At 39.1% G+C, this 14487-nt stretch overlaps 2 protein-coding genes across 2 annotated transcripts; both read left to right on the top strand.

Moving 5' to 3' along the window:
• The first annotated feature begins 301 nt into the window (after positions 1-301).
• On the top strand, positions 302-910 carry LOC136855764 (calcium-binding protein P-like). Its single transcript, XM_067133121.1, has one exon. The coding sequence runs from the start codon at positions 302-304 to the stop codon at positions 908-910; it is 609 nt and encodes a 202-aa protein (XP_066989222.1).
• A 263-nt stretch (positions 911-1173) lies between these two features.
• Positions 1174-1986, top strand: LOC136855763 (calcium-binding protein P-like). Its single transcript, XM_067133120.1, has one exon. It carries the CDS (start codon positions 1174-1176, stop codon positions 1984-1986), a length of 813 nt encoding a protein of 270 aa, XP_066989221.1.
• The last annotated feature ends 12501 nt before the right edge of the window (positions 1987-14487 follow it).

The following is a 14487-nucleotide window of genomic DNA, read 5'->3' as shown; positions in this document are numbered from 1 at the left end:
GGGCAGAATGGAATTTCTCCCACGGAAATAAATGGGCAGAATGGAATTTCTCCCCAGGAAACAAATGGGCAGAATGGAATTTCCCCCCGGGAAATAAATGGGCAGAATGGAATTTCTCCCGAGGAAATAAATGGGCAGACTGGAAATTCTCCCGTGGAAATAAATGGGCAGAATGGAATTTTCCCTGAAATAAATGGGCAGAATGGAGTTTCTCCCGAGGAAATAAACAGGCAGAATGGAATTTCTCCCACGGAAATAAATGGGCAGAATGGAATTTCTCCCCAGGAAACAAATGGGCAGAATGGAATTTCCCCCGGAAATAAATGGGCAGAATGGAATTTCTCCACTTGAAATAAATGGGCAGAATGGAATTTCTCCCACGGAAATAAATGGGCAGAATGGAATAAATGGGCAGAATGGAATTTCTCCCGTGGAAATAAATGGGCAGAATGGAATTTCTCCCGCAAAAATAAATGGACAGAATGGAATTTCTCCCACGGAAATAAATGGACAGAATGGAATTTCTCCCCCGGAAATAAATGGGCAGAATGGAATTTCTCCCGAGGAAATAAATGGGCAGAATGGAATTTCTCCAGCGGAAACAAATGGGCAGAATGGAATTTCTCCCGCGGAAATAAATGGGCAGAATGGAGTTGCTCCCACGGAAATAAATGGGCAGAATGGAATTTCACCCGCAGAAATAAATGGGCAAAATGGAATTTCTCCTGCAGAAATAAATGGGCAGAATGGAATTTCTCCCGCTGAAATAAATGGGCAGAATGGAATTTCTCCCACTGAAATAAATGGGCAGAATGGAATTTCTCCCGCAGAAATAAATGGGCAGAATAGAGTTTCTCCCACGGAAATACATGGGCAGAATGGAATTTCTACCCCGGAAATAAATGGGTAGAATGGAATTTCTCCTGCGGAATTAAATGGGCAGAATGGAATTTCTCCAGCGGAAATAAATGGGCAGAATGGAATTTTTCCCGTGGAAATAAATGGGCAGAATGGAATTTCTCCCGTGGAAATAAATGGGCAGAATGGAATTTTTCCCGCGGAAATAAATGGGCAGAATGGAATTTCTCCGAGGAAATAAACGGGCAGAATGGAATTTCTCCACGGAAATAAATGGGCAGAATGGAATTTCTCCCCAGGAAACAAATGGGCAGAATGGAATTTCCCCGGGAAATAAATGGGCAGAATGGAATTTCTCCCACAGAAATAAATGGGCAGAATGGAATTTCTCCCGTGGAAATAAATGGGCAGAATGGAATTTTTCCCGCGGAAATAAATGGGCAGAATGGAGTTTCTCCCCAGGAAATAAACAGGCAGAATGGAATTTCTCCTGCAGAAACAAATGGGCAGAATGGAATTTCTCCCCAGGAAACAAATGGGCAGAATGGAATTTCCCCCCCGGAAATAAATGGGCAGAATGGAATTTCTCCCGCGGAAATAAATGGGCAGAATGGAATTTCTCCCGCGGAAATAAATGGGCAGAATGGAATTTCTCCCGTGGAAATAAATGGGCAGAATGGAATTTCTCCCGCAAAAACAAATGGGCAGAATGGAATTTCTCCCACGGAAATAAATGGACAGAATGGAATTTCTCCCGCGGAAATAAATGGGCAGAATGGAATTTCTCCCATGGAAATAAATGGGCAGAATGGAATTTCTCCAGCGGAAACAAATGGGCAGAATGGAATTTCTCCCGCGGAAATAAATGGGCAGAATGGAATTTCACCCGCGGAAATAAATGGGCAAAATGGAATTTCTCCTGCAGAAATAAATGGGCAGAATGGAATTTCTCCCACTGAAATAAATGGGCAGAATGGAATTTCTCCCGCGGAAATAAATGGGCAGAATAGAGTTTCTCCCATGGAAATACATGGGGAGAATGGAATTTCTCCCGCAGAAATACATGGGCAGAATGGAATTTCTCCCCCGGAAATAAATGGAGAGAATGGAGTTTCCCCGAGGAAATAAATGGGCAGAATGGAATTTCATAAATGGGGAGAATGGAATTTCTTCTGTGGAAATAAATGGAGAGAACGGGATTTCTCCTGCAGAAATAAACGGGGAGAACTGAATTTCTCCTGCGGAAATAAATGGGGAGAACGGAATTTCAAATGGGGAGAACTGAATTTCTGCTGAGGAAATAAATGGAGAGAACGGAATTTCTCCTGTGGAAATAAATGGGGAGAATGGAATTTCTCCCGTGGAAATAACTGGGGAGAACGGAATTTCTCCTGCAGAAATAAATGGAGAGAATGGAATTTCTCCTGCGGAAATAAATGGGGAGAATAGAATTTCTCCTGTAGAAATAAATGGGGAGAATGGAATTTCTCCTGTAGAAATAAATGGGGACAATGGAATTTCTCCTGTAGCAATAAATGGGGAGAATGGGATTTTTCCTGTGGAAATAAATGGAGAGAACGGAATTTCTCCTGCGTAAATAAATGGGGATCGGATTTCTCCGGAAATAACTTCTCCCTGCAGAAATAACTGGAGAGAGAACAGAATTTCTCCTGCAGAAATAAATGGAGAGAATGGAATTTCTCCTGCAGAAATAAATGGGGAGAATGGAATTTCTCCTGTAGAAATAAATGGGGAGAATGGAATTTCTCCTGTAGAAATAAATGGGGAGAATGGAATTTTCTGTTGCAGAAATAAATGGAGAGAATTGAGTTATTCCTGCACAAACAAATGGAGAGAATGGAATTTCTCCTGCAGAAATAAATGGGGAGAATGGAATTTCTCCTGCGGAAATAAATGGAGAGAATGGAATTTCTCCTGTGGAAATAAATAGAAACAAAAAATGGAATTTCTACTTTCTTCACTCTATCTTTCTTCCTCCATGAACGGAATGAGAGATTTATATATATTACGGGCAGATAGCGAAACCATGCATTTCAGAATTGCCTGAATTTTCAGGCAGATAGTGAAATGCGCTTAAGGACAGTAAAAGATCTCCCAGGGACTAATACTAAACACGACGAAATACATCTGACACCCCCAAAAGCTAGTACTTAACATGGCGACACAGTGTAGGTGAGTCACTTTCGCCGTGTTTACTACTAGTCCCCGGGGGGATCAAATGTCCCTAAGTGCATTTCGCTATTTGCCTGTAACATATATACAGTGTGTTACGCTGGAAGAGAACACTTTTTGGTCTTTGGCCAATCTTACGCAAACTCTTGACCTTTCTCCCATTCACTGGAGAGACCTAAACTATTCACCTTTCCCGACTTTCACTCCTTTCCCCGTAGAAAGTTTGAAATGAAAGGATAAACCATACACGCTCACTGAGTGAAGGACAGAGACAAAATGGAAGCCTCTCATCTTTCTCTCTGGAGAGAAGAGATTAGAAGATAGATCCACAGAGAGAGAGAGAGAGAGAGAGAGAGAGAGAGATGAAGCACCACTTTTTTCAGCCTTCAATATTCCTATGGATGAAATGATCTTTCTCCGTTTTTCCAGAGGAGATAGGTGATAGATACACACACACACACACACACACACACACACACACACACACACACACACACACACACACACACACAGCGAGAGAGAGTGTTATTTGCTCGGCTGTTCCGGAAACGGGAACATGGTGCTCGTTGTGTAAATGTAACAAATGGTTCGAATCCCGTTCATGACACGTAATGAATCACCTCTGCAGAGGCCCCGTTATTGTTGATGGGAACGGAAGCCAGGATTGGGGAACAGTTTTAATATATTTTTTCTTTTTATTTTGTGTTATATGTTCTACAATGGACGGAGGGAGAGAACTGTTCCTTTTTAGTTTTCTGTAAAAGAAAACTATCATAGAGAGGGCTATTTGTCTGTCCGCACACTTTTCTGTCCGCCCTCAGATCTTAAAAACTACTGAGGCTAGAGGGCTGCAAATTGGGATGTTGATCATCCACCCTCCAATCATCAAACATACCAAATTACAGCCCTCTTGCCTCCTCAGTAGTTTTTATTTTATATAAGGTTAAGGTTAACCATAACCGTGCTTCTGGCAACGATATAGGATAGGCAACCAACGGGCCGTGGTTAAAGTTTCATGGGCAGCGGCTAATAGCAGCATTATACCGAGACCACTGAAAGATAGATCTGTTTTCGGAGGCCTTGATTATACGCTGTACAGGAAACTTGATTGCGCTAAAGAAACTTCGGCGCATTTTTTACTTATTTTTTCCTCCCTTCATTCTTAAGTTAGTTGAAATGTTTCTTCCCGGTGAATTATTTAATTAATGGAGGGAGCAAGGCAGAATTCCTGCTGCCTTCCGCCACTGTTATGTCTGGTGTCTTTTAATGATTTCAAAACTGATCAATGACGCAAAATTTCTATGACATTTCAATGCGTCTACTCAAAGCTTCTACCGTCATTACAGGGCAAGACTCTTCATTAAAAATAAAACTAAAACCAAACTCTTTGTGAAGGGAAAATTTTATATATTGCCTCAAGTAAGCTGTGGGACAAGGCTCAGTCGCCATAAAAATTTTCTCCCTTTTAAGGGAACAGGGCTCAGTCGCCATAAAGATTTTTTCCCTTTTAAGGGGACAGGGCTCAGTCGCCGTAGAGATTAATTCCCTTTTAAGGGATAGGGCCCAGCTGCCATAATGATTTTTTCCCTTTAAATGGGATAGGGCTCAGTTGCCATAAAAATGTTTTCCCTTTAAAGAGGATAGGGCTCAGTTGTCACACAGATTTTTTCCCTTTAAAGTGTATAGGGCTCAGTCACCATAAAGATTTTTTCTACGTGTCAGTCACCATAAAAATTTTTTCCCTTTAAAGGCAACAGGGATCAGTTACAATACAGATTTTCTCTCTTTTAAGCAGATAGGGCTCACTCACCATAAAGATTTTTTCCTTTTAAAGGGAACAGGGCTCACTTACCATAAAGATTTTTTTCACTTTAAAGGGGACAGGGCTCACTCACCATTAAGATTTTTACCCTTTAAAGGGAACGGGGCTCACTCACCATAAAAGTTTTTTCCCTTTAAAGGGGACAGGGCTCTCCATAAAGATTTTTTCCCTTTAAAGGGGACAGCTCACTTTCCATAAAAATTTTTCACTTTAAAGGGGACATGGCTCACTCACCATAAAGATTTTTTCCTTTTAAAGGGGACAGGGCTCACTCACCATAAAGATTTTTTCCCTTTAAAGGGGACAGGGCTTTCCATAAACATTTTTCTACACGTGTCAGTCACAATAAAGATTTTTTCTTTAAAGGGGACAGAGCTCACTTGCCATAAAGATTTTTTCACTTTAAAAGGACAGGACTCACCCACCATAAAGATTTTTCCCTTTAAAGGGGACAGGGCTCTTTCACTATACAGATTTTTTCCCTTTGAAGGGGACAGGGCTCTCCATAAAGATTTTTTCCCTTTAAAGGGGACAAAGATCACTTACATAAAGATTTTTTCATTTAAAGGGGACATGGCTCACTCACCATAAATATTTTTTTTTATTTTAAAGGGGACAGGGGTGAGTCATCATAAAGATTTCTTTCCTTTAAAGGGAACAGGACTCACCATAAAGATTTTTTCCTTTTAAATGGAACAGGACTCTCCATAAAGATTTTTTCCCTTTAAAGGGGACAGAGCTCACTTACCATAGACATTTTCTCACTTTAAAGGGGACAAGGCTCACCCACCATAAAGATTTTTTCTCTTTAATGGGGACAGGGCTCAATCACCATAAAGATTTTTTCCCTTTAAAGGGGACAGGGCTCAATCACTATGAAGATTTTTTCCCTTAAAAGGGGACAGGGTTCTCCATAAATATTTTTTCCCTTTAAAGGGGACAGAGCTCACTCACCATAAAGATTTTTTCACTTTAAAGGGGGACAGGGCTCACTCACCATAAAGATTTTTTCCCTTTAAAGGGGACAGGGCTCTCAATAAAAATTTGTCCCCTTAAAGGGGACAGGGCTCTCCATAAAGATTTTTTCCTTTTAAAAGGGACAGAGTTCACTTACCATAAAGATTTTTTCACTTTAAAGGAACAGGGCTCACTTGCCATAAAAATCTTTTCCCTTAAAGGGGACAGGCCTCACTCACCAAAGATTTTTTCCATTTAAGGGAGACAGGGCTCAGTTGCCATAAAGATTTTTTCCCTTTAAAGGAGTCAGGACTCACCATAACGATTTTTCCCTTTAAAGGAGACAGGGCTCTCCATAAGATTTTTTCCCTTTAAAGAGGACAGAGCTCACTTACCTTAGTAGAATTTTTAACTTTAAAGGGGACAGGGCTCATTCAACATAAAGACTTTTTTCCTTAAAAGGGACCGGGCTCTCCGTAAAGATTTTTCCCTTTAAAAGGGACAGCGCTCACTTACCATAAGATTTTTTCACTTTAAATGGACAGGGCTCACTCACCATAAAGATTTTTTCCCTTTAAAGGGGACAGGGATTACTCACCATAAAGATTTTTTCCCTTTAAAGGGGACAGGGCTCTCCATAAAGATTTTTCCTTTTAAAGGGGGCAGAGCTCACTTACCATAAAGATTTTTTCACTTTAAAGGGGACATGGCTCACTCGCCATAAAGATTTTTTTCCTTTTAAAGGAGACGGGGCTCAGTTGCCATAAAGATTTTTCACTTTAAAGGGGCAGGACTCACCATAAAGATTTTTCCCTTTAAAGGGGACAGGGTTCTCCATAAAGATTTTTCCCTTTAAAAGAGACAGAGCTCACTTGCCATAATAGATTTTTTCACTTTAAAGGGGACAGGGCTCACTCGACATAAAGATTTTTTCTCTTTAAATGGAACAGGGCTCTTTTACCATAAAGATTTTTTCCCTTTAAATGGGACAGGGCTCTCCATAAAGATTTTTTTCCTTTAAAGGACAGAGCTTTCACCATTTTTTCAAAGGGACAGGGCTCTCCATAAAGATTTTTCCTTTAAAGGGGACAGAGCTCCATAAAGATTTTTCACTTTAAAAGGGACAGGTGCTCACTGACCATAAAGATTTTTCCCTTTAAAGGGGCAGGGTTCAGTCACCATAAAGACTTTTTCCCTTTAAAGAGGACAGGACTCACCATAAAGATTTTTTTTCATTTTAAAGATTTTTACTTTTTCCCTTTAAAGGGGACAGGGCTCACTCTCCATAAAGATTTTCCCCTTTAAAGGGGACAGGGCTCACTCACCAAAAGACTTTTCCTTTAAAGGGGACAGGCCTCACTTGCCAGATTTTTTCACCAGGGCTAACCAGATTTTTTTCTTTTAAAGGACAGGGCTCAGTAATTTTTCCCTTTAAATGGGACAGGGCACCGTAAGGATTTTTTTCCAAAGGGGACGGGGCTCAGTTGCCATAAAGGCTTTTTCCCTTTAAATGGGATTGCTCTTCCCTTTAAAGGGGACAGACCTTTTTTTTCCCTTTAAGTCACCACAAAGATTTTTCCATTTTATAAAGATTTTTCCCTTTAAAGGGGACAGGACTCAGTCACCATAAATATTTTTACATTTAAAGGGGACAGGGCTCAGTCGCCATAAGATTTCTTCCCTTTAAAGGGGACAGACCCCAGTCACCACAAAGATTTTTCCATTTTAAGGGGCTAGGCCTCATTCACCATAAAGGTTTTTCCCTTTAAAGGGGACAGGGCTCAGTCGCCATAAGATTTTTCCCTTTAAAGGGGACAGACCCCAGTCAACACAAAGATTTTTCCATTTTAAGGGAATAGGGCTCACTCACCATAAAGATTTTTTCCCTTTAAAGGGGACAGGGCTCACTCACCATGAAGATTTTTTTCCTTTAAAGAGAACAGGACTTGCCAAAAAGATTTTCCCTTTAAAGGGGACAGGGCTCAGTCGCCATTAAGATTTTTTTTCCTTTAAAGGGGACAGGGGTCACTCACCATAAAGGTTTTTTCTCTTTGAAGGGGACAGGGCTCGCTCACAATAAAGATTTTTTTTAAGGGGACTGGTACCTGAAAGGCAGAGCCTGAGTACGCTAAAGGCGTTTTTCAGCAAGCATTCAAGGCTTGGTGCTGGAAAGGAGAAATTCTTCATATTATCTCCTAAGCTAATTTTCAAAGAGTATCAGTACAACAATACAATGTAGGATTTAGGCCGAAAGCCAAGCACTGGGACCTATGAGGTCATTCAGCGCTGAAATGGAAATTGAGAGTAGAAAGGCTTGAATGGTGTAACAGAAGGAAAACCTCGCAGTTGCAATATGAAATAACTGTTTGGCGAGGATGGAAAGGAAGATGGAAGAGGGAGAATATGAATGGAGGTACAGTAAAAGGAATGAAAGGAGTTGCAGCTAAGGGCCGAATGGATGCTGCAAAGAACAAGTGATGCCTACGGTGCACTGACGACTACCCACCCCCCTCTACGGGAAAGAATATCAGTAGAAAGGGTATAAAAAATCACTATCTCACTGCAAGGACTGAAAGCACTTGAAGTTCAAAATAAATTTTAAACTGTCATTATATTCGTAAAAGCAGTATGACTGACACCATTATTTTTGAACCTAAGTGAGATGTGCCATGCTGACAAACATTAAATACATGTCTGACTATCATTAACACTGGTGATCCTTTCAAAGAGGATACAATATGACACAAACACTCTGATTCACAGCCATCAAAAGATTGCACTGTAATCCTGGTGGCCTAGGTAGGGTATTATACATACTGTACAGTAGTTTACAGTTCACTGTTATTAGTTGCAGTTTTGAGAGAGAGAGAGAGAGAGAGAGAGAGAGAGAGAGAGAGAGAGAGAGAGAGAGAGAGAGAGAGAGAGAGAGAGAGAGAGTGCTATGGCGTGCGTGACTAATCATTCCAATATAATATATGCTAGACTGACTAAGAAGTTTTGCAAAGTAAATCTGAGGACATGTCCAAGCAAATGAATATACACATCCACAGCCATAAAGCATATTGCATGATAAACTAACGACCATTTAACATTAGCAAATACACAGATTTCACCTACGTTGGCGGCGTAATCTGATCTTAAACTTTATCCCCTTGGAAAAACACAAGGGTCTGGAATTTTATCTCATTGGTGGATCAGTAGTATCTTAAGACAAAAGACTGAATCTTGAAATACATTTTCTGGAATAGCCTAAGGAGATACTAACTTCCTGCGATGGCCACTGGGATAGACAATTTTATCTTCTTGAAAGGTTTAAATTTTATCTCATTAAAATGTTAAACATGGTCTTACATTTCATTACCCTGAAATATACTACAGGATCTTGTATTTTATTACCCTGAAATATACAACAGGATCTTAAATTTCATTACCCTGTAATATACCACAGATCTTAAATTTTATTACCCTCAAATATACCACAGGATCTTAAATTTTATTACCTGAAATATACAACAGGATCTTAAATTTTATTACCCTGAAATATACAACAGGGTCATAAATTTTATTACTCTGAAATATACAACAGGGTTCTAAATTTTATTACCCTGAAATATACAACAGGGCCTTAAATTTTATTACCCTGAAATATACAAAAGGGTCTTAAATTTTATTACCCTGAAATATGTGTGTGTACATGTTGGTGCACATGCTTGACACACTGTCTCTTGCAAAGTGGGAGTATGTGTTTGCTAATTCAGCGCTCAGTGTACATTCACCTGTGAAGATCAGCAACTGATCGGTTGGTGATAGACTGGGCACTCTGGTGTGACAGCCCACTCTAAAGGACATGTTGGACACGCTGGGAATTGGAATTCCCATTCACTAGAGAAAATGTTTCATTGTTGCTGAAGGAACTGTTTGGAAAAGGACAGTGAAATTCTAAGCTCCAATTACCTGTTGAAGGGGTGAGTTGAAATGTGCACTGCCATTCAGTACCTTGCCGTGTATTTTACCATTTCTGTTATGTCGGTGTGTTTCGATTGTTTACATGTTTACTTTTATTTTGGGAGATATCCCACATTATCTTATATGGGGTTTTTAATTGACAGATGAATCATGGATGAAGACGTACACAGCTGTGCAAAAGCATGGGCAATGACTTAGCTGACTGTTCAGACATTTGTCTTGATTGGAACTTTGATTCACTGACCCTGGTATTAATATGGAGAACTTAGTGACCGGGGTTTAACTGGTCTCATGTTTGGTTTGCAAAATAAAGTTTATTTTTGTATGCCAGGTTTGATTTATACACACCAGGCTAGATGTATATTTTCATAAAATTCACAAGAGCGTCTGAGAGAGAGAGAGAGAGAGAGAGAGAGAGAGAGAGAGAGAGAGAGAGAGAGAGAGAGAGAGAGAGAGAGAGCGACACTCAGCAAGGAGGGATGCAGGCCAGAGCTACCAAGATTTCTTTTGCATCTTCTTCAAGGTAGGTAAAATATAAAATGCCTTTTATAGGAAGTGTAACATCTTAAATGTGACAGCAGATCTTAAAGATTTGATTTTATTACTGAAATATATAACAGATCTTAGATTTTATTACCCTGAAATATATAACAGGATCTTCAATTTTATTACCCTGAAATATACAACAGGATCTAAAATTTTATTACCCTGAAATATACAACAGGATCTAAAATTTTATTACCCTGAAATATACAACAGATCTTAAATTTTATTATCCTGAAATATACAAGAGGATCTTTATTTTTATTACCCTAAAATATACAACAGGAACTAAAGTCTTATTACCCTGAAATATACAACAGGATCTTAAAATTTTATTACCCTGAAATATACAATGGGATCTTAAAATTTATTACCCTGAATTATACAAAAGGATCTTAAATTTTATTTCCCTCAAATATACAACAGGATCTTTAATTTTATTACCCTGAAATATACAACAGGATCTTAAGGATCTAGAATTTTATTACCCTGAAATATACCAAAGGATCTTCAATTTTATTACCCTCAAATATACAACAGGATCTTCAATTTTATACCTTTTAAAGCCCCAGTAATATACTGGCTATCATGTTAAATGTCAAATAAGGCAATAAATTTATCGTTGATGGAATAATATAACCTCGAATTTATCACCCTTGATGTTTAATAAGATTTTGAATTTTATCGCATGGGACGCTTCCTTATACTTAAGAACTTTATACCCTGTAATAATGGGTGACGATATTCGCTAGGAGGAACCAATCCAGCATAAAATATGAGTGCAAACGTATTCTTTGAAGAATAGAGCTTTCCTGGCATAAGTGGAATCTGTCCTGAATGACGAGAGAGAGAGAGAGAGAGAGAGAGAGAGAGAGAGAGAGAGAGAGAGAGAGAGAGAGAGAGAGAGAGAGAGAGAGATCAACATGTTGAAATCAACATAAAAATGAGGTATAATCATGGAAGAGGGAGACAGAGACTAAGGGCAATCCAGAAAAGAGAGTAGAAGCAAAAACGGTACACAGAGAGAGAGAGAGAGAGAGAGAGAGAGAGAGAGAGAGAGAGAGAGAGAGAGAGAGAGAGACGAGTAGACAGAACGACGGAAGAAGGCAAGGGAAGGGTTCAAGAGAATAAAAAAAAAGATAGGAAAAAAAAAAGAAAAGTAAATACCTTGAAATCCTTTTGGCAGAGTTCTTGGGAAAGTTTACGTTTCGTCTTAATCCCATGCATTCCCTAATGGACATCGGAGATTATCTGCAGGAGGAACTGAACCCTAACTCAAGTCTCTCTCTCTCTCTCTCTCTCTCTCTCTCTCTCTCTCTCTCTCTCTCTCAGTGAATTGCAACATTTTGGAAAGTTCTGCTAAAGTGTGACTTCGATAATCATGTCTCAATATGTGTATATAGTGTATATATATATATATATATATATATATATATATATATATATATATATATATATCTACACAGATAGATAGATAGATAGATAATAGATAGATAACGACATATTCCAAGACGAGAACGAGAACACAGCCATTAGATATATATGAAGCGGTTTTACTCAAGATAGGGAGGCTCGGATGAATCGGTTTAAGATAAACTTCCACACTTGAGCTGCTTCAAGTATATACAAAAGACTCATTAACAGCATATCATTCACAGACAAACACAGTGTACCATTCAATAACAAGGCTTTCTAGGTATTCTCCCCCAACCCTCCCTCCTGACACTGGAGAACTAGAAGTTGTCGGAAAGTATTATTCGGCACTTTTAGTTTTCTGTCAAAGTTTTCTGTCCGCCCTCAGGTCTTAAAAATTGCTGAGGCTAGAGGGCTGCAAATTGGTATGTTGATCATCCACCCTCAAATCATCAAACATACCAAATTGCAGCCCTCTAGCCTCAGTAGTTTTTATTTTATTTAAGGTTAAATTTACCCACGATCGTGAGTCTGGCACCGCTATAGGTGCCAACAACACAGGCCACCACCGGGCCGTGGCTTAAAGTTTCATGGGTCGCGGCTCATACAGCATTATACATTGTACAGAAAACTCGATTGCGCCACAGAAACTTCGGCAAATTTTTTTTTTTTTTTATTACCAAACCTTTTTGAAACACAGATCCATCCTTTCAACTACGTTACCTTCTTGCCACTCCTATGTATCGCTACGTATCTCACCCTACCAGTTCTTCTTACGGCAAAAATACTATGCAAAGAGCAAAATCCTACCAGCTTTGACCTTTTCTCTCTCATTCACATTCGAAATCTACACTGCACCTCCTTGAGAGAGAGAGTTGGTTAGAAATTCCCTTCATACGTTCCAGTTTCGGCTTCCATAGAAACTCAGAGTATCTCAAAAATTTGTGCACAAACCCTGTTCTGTGGCTCCCCGCTTTTCTCATCCTACCATCATCCGCTACATTTACTGCCAACTACCTATAAGGTTCAACCACTTCCATGCTACCGTCATCCATATTAACATTCATTGCCCCATCTGCCTGGAGAGAGCACAAATGGAAATGCAAAATTAACCGTTGTTGATTCAAGATTACCAGAGGGAAGCTCTAGTTAAGTTTAAGCTCTCAGGAACTCAAAGGGAGTGTGTACAGCACCAAGAAGGTGCCAGATGTACAAGCACATCTTGTTCCTTTGAAGTCATCTTATGCCAAAAGAGTAATTTGCATGTCAAAGCTACTTTGAGTCGTGACACATTCCATGAACACTGAGAAGGGGAATTCCTCCAACTGACAAAAATAGACATGGCATTCGCAACAGTCGAAATGGTTAAATGGACCATTAATTAATAGGAAGAGATGTCGGAGACTGAAGCAAATTCCATAATGCCATTAACATATTTACCCAAATATTCTTCCTCATTTCCGTTCTCTTTTGTGGAAATAAAGATGAGATGAGTATTGTCACCAAACAGTTCTGCATCATTCTTATTTTCATGAGTGCAAGGATGCAAATATATCATTCGCGTTTTCATGCGTGCAAGGATGGAAAGACATCATTCTCGTTTTCATGAGTGCAAGGATGGAAAGACATCATTCTCGTTTTCATGAGTGCAAGGATGGAAATGCATCATTCTCATTTTCATGAGTGCAAGGATGCAAATACATTATTCTCATTTTCATGAGTGTAGGGATGGAAATATATCATTCTCATTTTCATGAGTGAAAGGATGGAAATACATCATTCTCATTTTCATGAGTACATGGATGGAAATATATCATTCTCATTTTCATGAGTGCATGATTGGATGGAAATACATCCTTCTCTTTTTCATAAGAGCAAGGATGGAAATACACCATTCTCACTTTCATGAGTGCAAGGATGGAAGTACATTATTCCCATTTTCATGATTGCAAAGATGGAAATACATTATTCTCATTTTCATGAGTGCAGGGATGGAAATACATCATTCTCATTTTCATGAGTGCAAGGATGGAAATACATCATTCTCACTTTCATGAGTGCAAGGATGGAAATACATCATTATCACTTTCACGAGTGCAAGGATGGAAATACATCATTCTCATTTTCATGAGTGCTGAAACGGAAATACATCATTCTCATTTTCATGAGTGCAGGGTTGAAATATATCATTCTGATTTTCATGAGTGCAGGGATGGAAATATATCATTCTGATTTTCATGAATGCAAGGATGGAAATACATCATTCTCATTTTCATGAGTGCAAGGATGGAAATACATCATTCTCATTTTCATGAGTGCAAGGATGGAAATACATCATTCTCACTTTCATGAATACAAGGATGGAAATACATCATTCTCACTTTCATGAGTGCAAGGATGGAAATACATCATTCTCATTTTCATGAGTGCAAGGATGGAAATACATCATTCTCAGTTCCATGAGTGCAAGGATGGAAATGCATTATTCTCATTTTCTTGAGTGCAAGGATGGAAATACATGATTCTTATTTTCATGTGTGCAAGGATGGAAATACATCAATCTCACTTTCATGACTTCAAGGATGGAAATATATCATCCTCTTTTTCACGAATGCAAGGATGGAAATACATCATTCTCATTTTCATGAGTGCTGGAATGGAAATACATCATTCTCATTTTCATGAGTGCAGGGTTGGAAATATATCACTCTGATTTTCATGAGTGCAGGGATGGA

The sequence above is a fragment of the Macrobrachium rosenbergii genome, chromosome 33 (assembly GCF_040412425.1).
Source record: "Macrobrachium rosenbergii isolate ZJJX-2024 chromosome 33, ASM4041242v1, whole genome shotgun sequence".
Taxonomy (NCBI): Eukaryota; Metazoa; Arthropoda; class Malacostraca; order Decapoda; family Palaemonidae; genus Macrobrachium; species Macrobrachium rosenbergii.
This window is presented reverse-complemented; position numbering and strand designations above follow the sequence as displayed.